The 7,978-nt window shown below is 32.6% G+C and overlaps 1 protein-coding gene across 1 annotated transcript; it reads left to right on the top strand.

Annotated features, from left to right (window-relative positions):
- The first annotated feature begins 5,405 nt into the window (after positions 1 to 5,405).
- On the top strand, positions 5,406 to 7,381 carry LOC105121915 (gamma-interferon-inducible lysosomal thiol reductase-like). The gene is made up of 5 exons (XM_011020776.1): positions 5,406 to 5,713; positions 6,143 to 6,208; positions 6,426 to 6,557; positions 6,725 to 6,817; positions 6,885 to 7,381. The coding sequence occupies exons 1-5, from the start codon at positions 5,414 to 5,416 to the stop codon at positions 7,080 to 7,082; spliced, it is 789 nt and encodes a 262-aa protein (XP_011019078.1). The 5' UTR covers positions 5,406 to 5,413; the 3' UTR covers positions 7,083 to 7,381.
- Positions 7,382 to 7,978: the final 597 nt, after the last annotated feature.

Here is a 7,978-nt window from a genome sequence, read left to right as displayed (position 1 = left end):
TAATGCAAGGGAAGATGAACGTAGAGGGAAGGGATTGGGACCTCTTTGGGGAGGTTGAGGGTAATATTGGTGCTATTAGGAAGAGAACAAACGAATCAAAACCGATGATATTTTTACCGATTAATTTTTTTTTTGTTGGTGAACATCGAGATAAACAATGATATTATTATCTATGGATAAATATTACTATAATTTTTTTAATTGATATTTCTTTTTGTATTTAGAAATTTTCTCGTATTGGATTTTTTCTGCTTGTTTTAAATACGTTACTAATAAAAAATATTTTGATAAAAATTCATATATTAAAAAATAATAATTTATATAATAAAAAATATTTTTAAATTTATATCATTTTTTTGGGTATAAATATCAATTTTAATTGTAAGAAAGTCTAGGTCACATTAATAAATTTTGAAAACCATCCTACGACATCGTGGGGTAAGTTCATAAAGGAATCTTACTTTATTGGTGGAAGCTGCTTACAATCATTAGACTTCACCTAATTATGTCGATCTAGCGGTACAGTAGATTTCCATAACATGCCAATACCTCTTCTGGTTAGAGAGAGAAAGGATATGCCATAGTAAGCAGGAGCAAAGCGACAAATTTTAGTTTCAAAGGGCAAAATTAGAAGAAACTTTCTAAAGGAGGTCTAAATTTAAGATTTTTTCTTTTTAAAACTAAAATCTTAATTTATTAAAGGACGGGGATGAAAACAAAATTTCCTTGCAGGGTCTGCCAGCCCTCCTAATTCCACCTCTGATACACAGGTATTGAAAAAAAAGAGAGTGCTTGTAGATTAATTTAGGAAGAACATGGATTTCTGATCTAAACCAAGAAGGCAGGTGTACAGCAGAAGATGCTTTCATCTGTTGAAACTCGAAGTTGACATCGATTTGATGAAAAATATCATTATATAAACTTGGTTCATGCGTATCAATCAAATTACAGGAATCCATCGCAACCAAATCAAGAACTACTCATAAAATATACTAGAGAGCTGGAAATTGTAACGAGAAGATACGTACATTCATACATATGGATTGTATTGCAGCAGTTTGAAAGTTATTCTGAACATTAATATAGAATCAAGCTGATAGCTCCATGATCTCCTTGGCAGTCATCAGGGAAAAAACATTATAGGCTCCGTGCTAGCCGTCTCCCTATTTGCCTCTCATAATTTGAAACGAGACCAGGCATATTTTATGCACGATGCAGATGCAGTGTCCCTATGTATTTCTATGCTGGTTGCTGGGTTGTCTTGGACTCCATAGATTGATGCATCAAATGCCCTTCTGATCTAATCTGACCCTTGAATTTGGAAAATGTAAAATTCCTTGGCGAAATAAGCTCCGATTGGGTGACTTTTGAGGCAACCTTTATCCGCTTTGCACACACAAGGTAGAGAATAAACAGAAAAAATAAAGTGAAAAGCAAGAGTAGAACTAGCATCATAATCTCACCGTGGACAGCAAAGTTACGGTCACCGGATACAAGAAGCTCATCGTCGTGAATATGATCATCAGGGGCCAATGTAACTGATGGTAAATCACTAACATTAGCCATAGAAATGACTGGTGAGTTGTTTCTTGATAGCTAGCTAAAAGTTGCGAAGGTCGGCTAGAGAAAGGTTCAAGCGTTTCAATGTACTTGGATGGTGCCAAGAAAACGAGGACTTACTTGTTATGCGTTCGATGGTGACAGCTGGATTGAGCAGCCAGTAATTTTTTTTATATATAAATATTTTGCTCCTTCAGAAATATTTTTTAAAAATTAAAAAAATTAAATTTTTTTTTATTACAATACCATTTTAATACTAAAAATTAAAAAAAATAATTTTTTTTATTACAATAACGTTTTAATACATTATCAAAAATAAATTTTAAAAAATAAAAAATATTTTTTAGATATTTTTAAAATAAAAAACACTCTAAAAATAACAACTATCATATCATAATATCATGATATTGATTTTTTCTTCGACCGTAGATAAGCATCTTCTCTCGATCGCATAATTAATTGGTAATTATGGAAAGAAGACAATGAGCAGGTCTTTTTCATGTCTGGCAAAGCTTAATTATTTGTCATTTCAACAAGGGAATTACGCAAGATTTGGATGTCCTTTGTATTTTTCAATAAAATGCGAGTTGAAGAATGCCCCACTCCTTCGAAATTAAGCTTGCATTGTCGTTCTCGAGAATCGATACAAGAAATTGTCCATTCTGTGTTTTTCCAATCTCTGATTTCGCAAGATCCCTTGTTCTCCTTTCAAGTTGCTTATCCTTATCTAGTCAAATAGTAAGCCCAAGGCTTCATGTTCTATGAACCCAAACCATTTGATTGAATAAAATAGTGCATTAAGCTGTTCACAAGGGCCAGCTTCATCCTCTCTCGCAGGAGTCTCAGATATGGAAACCTCTTACAGAGCCGCCAGCTCCGGCTATTATCCATGTATGGAGAGCATTGGATTGAGGTGTCCCAGAAAGAATTACAAGAGATGCACCAAAAATAAACCTTCTCTTACAATAGAGTTTAAGCCACCATTAACACATGAAACATTCTAAGACTCTACACTTGGACTGCTTTTGCCATAGCTTGTAACTCACACATGTTTACAGAAGAGTTTAAGCCACCATTAATCAATGAAGGAATGGGCAACATTATTATACCTCATTGATTGAAAATTCGCATCTGTTAATAAAAGGGAGGAAACCCTCGATAAAAAGGAGGGATATCAGAAAAGAAAAATGATTAAAAATTAAGTTGTGCATTTTTTTTTACCTAGAAACTTAAGTTTTAACTTATTTTCACAAAAAAAAGAAAAAAAAGCACCGGAAAAAACTCTTATAATCTCAAGAAATTAATTCCCTAACTCAAAAGTCCCTCAAGTTTGTTAAAAAATACAAAATCAAATCATAAAAAAATCTCTCCAAACCCTTATTTATTTTTTCAAGTGATATGAAAGTCAAAGAATATTTTAACAACACTCATCTCGTAAAGAGTCTTTGACATTAAATATGATCATTTTTATCAATAAAATTAGAACAACCAATCTCTTCTTCTTTAATGTTTTCCAAGAACTTTTTTTCTCCTTTCTCACCCTTAAAAAGTAAAATACGACTAAAATAAAATAAAGTTTTAAATTAATTGGTGTAATTTTCAAACTAAAAGGATCAAAATAAAAATTGGACTAGATACTAAGGCTAATTTGTTTTAAGAAAATGATGTCAACACCAATTGTTCTCATAAAAAAGACAATTGCTATTTTACCAAACTTCTAATTTTGATCCATTTATTTTTAATTTTTTGTAAAAAATAAAATTATTTTTTTTTAAATCAAGAACTCATCTAATATGGAACATTTTTTGGAGACAATAATAACCTAAAAAACAATAAAAAATAAATTATCAAGTCAAATCATGAATAAATATAATATAAAAAGATAAAATTAAAAAAATTAGATGACCAGAGTGAAAAACAAAGTAAGGACCAAGAAAAAAATGTTTTTTTTAATAAAGGGCCATTTCACCTTACATTCAATTTCAATTCTTTTATTTTTATTTTTTTCAAATAATTAAACCAATTTGTTTTAGCAAAATCAAGAATCAACTTAATGCTCATAATTTTTTTGACACCTGAAAAGCCTAAAAAAAAGCTATAAGAAACAAATTATGAAATTTATTCATCAATCATGAAAATGTAAAAAAACATTTGAAAAAAAAATCAATAATTAGAGTAAAAACAAAATTTAAGGAAATAAAAATAAAAAAAATTATGCGAAATAATAATGTTTTCACTCCAAGCTATAGTAAAACATTAAGACATTTTAGTTTTTCTTTTAATTTATCAAAAAAACATATATATATATATATATATATCGATCATAGCCATAATATTATTATAAATTTCAGTTAGCTCTACCTCCACCTCAGTTTTTCTTTTAATTTATCAAAAAAACATTTGTCTTTATACTCCACCTTCTTCTTACACTCTTTTATCCTCTTCATATTTGTTTCATTCCGTTTCAATTTCTCTTTATACTCAATTGATGACAAGATTCTTTATAATGTCCTCCTCACAATCACATTCTTGTAGCCCACATAAAGTATGCTTCTCTCCTTCACTGTTAATTCAATTTCTTCTTTGTCTCCACCATTTTGAGTAGCGTTTAGCTTGCTCGATGAGCTTGGCAAAGTGGACGAATTTTTCAAGATCTTTTAATGAATCCATGGCTATTGTTGATCTCTCTCTAATTTTAGATATCAAAATCAATCACAAAATCAAATTCTGATGACTATTTCAAAAAGCTATGAATTTTTTAGATTTCTTTATCTTTTTCTCACAGAAAATCACACACAAACATAATATATTTCTCTCAAGATATCAAAGAGAGAATGATTTTTTATGTTTGTTTATTTTTTATTTTTCTTTACAGATGATACAAAAGACTTTAAAAAAACCTGACAGTAATAGAGGAAAATCAGGGGTATCAAGGATTTCAAAAACCTGACATTGATACCATGTTTTCAAAATAGAAAGAAAATACTCTCTTGATTTTCTTATTGAAAGATTGAGAAAGGTATAGTATACATACAATAGTAATTAGGCTTGCTTAAGAACTAATTATATAAAAAAATAGGAAAATAATCTCTAAATTTGGAAACCATACAACCTATAAAATCTCCAAGAAATCTCAATATTCAAGCAAGTCAAGATTCTCATATACCTTCAGTAGCTTTTGTTGAATCAAAGCACGCGGTTCATAACTGCTGCAATTATTTAATCGACTTGAAATGCAGTGTACAGAGAGCCTCATCACAGAGATGTCCTGTCCTTCGACTCTTGTCATTTTAGTCATAAAGTCTTGTGAGCCTCATCTGCTACAATTTGCAAGAAGTTACTGTGCCTGTACAATATTGTGTTGGGAAACAAAATTATGGAAAATAATGTGATCAATGAGTAATGTTTTGTTTGCTTTAGGTCATCTTGCTAATCCTTGAAACATTCTTTTTACGTAGCAGTGGACTACAAGTCCTTCCACTTCGGAGATTGATGAGAAAGAAAAGAAACCATAGCTTTAGATCAGAAAGTCGAAGGAAAATAAACCTGCAGAATTCATTAAATCATGAAGTCCGTTGGCTCCAGAAGCTCATTTTATACAAGCTAAAATGATTATATGCTAACAGCATTAATAGTATTCCTTGTCCGTGTCAAGTTCATTTGTAATTCGAAAAGGATAGGGAAAATACAAAAATCTTAAACATTAAAATTGATGGTCATTTGTCTTTTAGGAAAACATGGATATGAGTTTAATTAAGGGCATCGTTGTCTGTTTACCATCGTCAAAATTACTACCCTTTTATAAGTTGACACACTGTGGAAAAGCATCTATATATGTGCTATGCTTCCAAAAATGGCTTCTGGGAAACTAGTATTCTCTTTCATCATTACTCTCCTGTTGATCTTCCTTCTACCTCCATCTCATGCTGCTTCTCATTCAGATCCTGGTGATATCAAGGATTCATCATCTATCAATCCTCAAAAGGTTAACCTCTCGGTTTATTATGAAGCTTTATGCCCATCCTGTGCAAACTTCATTGTCCAAAGTCTTGCTAGGGTCTTCAACGATGATCTTATCAACATCATCAATCTCAGGATGGTACCATGGGGTAATGCTCATTTCAACAAAACTGACAGCATCATCATCTGTCAGGTGAAATCCATCTTCTACATCTTCATTTGCTTTTGAATTGTCATCTGCCCTTACCACACACACACACACACAAAGAGCCAAAAGCTGCTAGATCATCCCCTAAAAACGAGGGCCCATTTTCTCTTTTTCCAGTGTTAAGTATCTGATCTTGTCGAGTCTATAATTAGCAAAGAATACTCTTTTAATTAACTCTGTATTAGATATGATCTTTTAAGTTTTCGATTGTGTTGTTTTTTATCTGCTTTGGGCCTTCATATTGTTCCATTGAAGAACGGCAACCGGTAATTCCAGGCTAGCTAATGCCAGAGTGATATTGACAAAGATGTGCCACCACCATACAAATTTTCAACTCTCTTCTTTTCTAGTAGAGTATTTAGGTTTTTTTTTTTTTTGGGTCTTATGCAACCATGAATTTTCCAAAATTTGCAGAATGGTCTTGATGAATGTGTTCTGAATACAATACAAGCCAGCGCCATCAATGTCTGGCACGATGTGGTAGGACCTCCTTTTTATTCTTCCATAAGCTATAATCATCGTATGCGCATATATATATATATATATATATATATATATATATATATATATATATATATATATATATATATATATATATATATATATTCATATAAACTAGAAGCAAAATTATTGTTATGTGTTTTTATAATAAATTATTTTAAAATAGACATATTCATCTATATATTCTGTAATGCAGAACAAATATTATGCACTGATTTACTGCATTGAGTTCCTCGCTATTGAGGGAAGGCATTCAAATTGGCAATCTTGTTTCAGCTCGCTTGGATTGCCTGAAAAACCTATTTTGGACTGTTACAACAATGGAACGGTCAAAATACTTTTTAACTTTCTGATTTCCCAATTCTAACATTTCTTCTGTAGTATTCCGTAATTCGACACTATCAATTGTTCTTTGCTTTGATTATACCTTAACATTTGAAGCAAATTCACACGCCTCAGACGTTACCTTAACATTTGAAGCAAATTCACACGCAGCTTCAAGCTCTAAATGGTTATGAAACTGCACATCTTAGTCCGCCTCAGACGGTTGTGCCTTGGGTTGTCGTGGACAGTAAACAACTCGGAAATGTTAGTCCCTAATCCTTGGTTTTCTTTTTTTTCTCGTGTGCTAGTGATAACCGTACTTTCAATGCAGGACTATGAAAAATTTACCATATACATCTGCAATGCATACAAAAGCAATGTCATACCAAATGCCTGCAAATCACTTCCACCCAATAATGTCAGCTCAAGTAAGGAGGAAGATCCAATCCATCCAGTTTGCTACCGAGGTGAAGCTAAGAACTTGACATCTTTGGGACCAATAAAGAGAATTCTAGTTCATTTTGGCTAGCTGACTATGGTATTAACATGCGAACACTTTCCTAGCTTTTACCGAATGGTGCTATTGAAATGTTGCAGTTTTGATTGCCGAGTTTTGCAATGTTGGACTGTTGGCTCTTTTTATGTCACATTAATCCGGCTTTGGCAATCATTCTGATTAGGAGCTCCAAAACCAGCATTGACACTGATGGCCTGACCATAGTAATTTCTAGTGTAAAGGATGTTAGGACATTCAAGCTTTCAAACATACATTCATTTACGTGGTTCGGCAATTTGCCTACTCCACGGAGCTACTGATTTGTATTAATCAAGTTCAAAAACAATACAAATAACAAAATAAGAAGGAGGAGAAAAAACTTCTCTACTCAACTCAACTTTCACTCTAAGCTCTCTTTGTATTCTTTCTATTTCGTGGTAGTTCTCAGCTATCAATGACACTCTCTATTTATAGCTGATGTGGGAGACAAGCTTCTTTCTTTGGTCAACAATGATGGGCAACAATTTCTTTGGTTAGGCACCCACCATGCAACCATCATTGACTCTAGTCATGTCAAACATGGCTGCTACCAACCATGTTGTGTCCACACCTAACAATCTCCCACTTGGACACAAATGGTGCTAGATCTGTCTTTTAATCTTTAAGACCAACTGAAGCTTTACACAACTTCAGTTTATCAAGAGTGACTCCTTTGGTTAACATGTCAGCTGGATTCTTGCTTCCACAGATCTTTTCAAGTAACAGTTGTTCATCGTCGAGCAATTGCCGGATGAAGTGATATTTGATCTGTATGTGCTTTGTTCTGGAGTGAAATGCTGGATTCTTGGCAAGGAAGATTGCACTCTGACTGTCACTATACAAAGTACCCTTTCCATGCATCTTGCCCAATTCTTGCAGGAAACTCTGTA

The sequence above is a fragment of the Populus euphratica genome, unplaced genomic scaffold (assembly GCF_000495115.2).
Source record: "Populus euphratica unplaced genomic scaffold, PopEup_1.0 scaffold46.1, whole genome shotgun sequence".
Taxonomy (NCBI): Eukaryota; Viridiplantae; Streptophyta; class Magnoliopsida; order Malpighiales; family Salicaceae; genus Populus; species Populus euphratica.
This window is presented reverse-complemented; position numbering and strand designations above follow the sequence as displayed.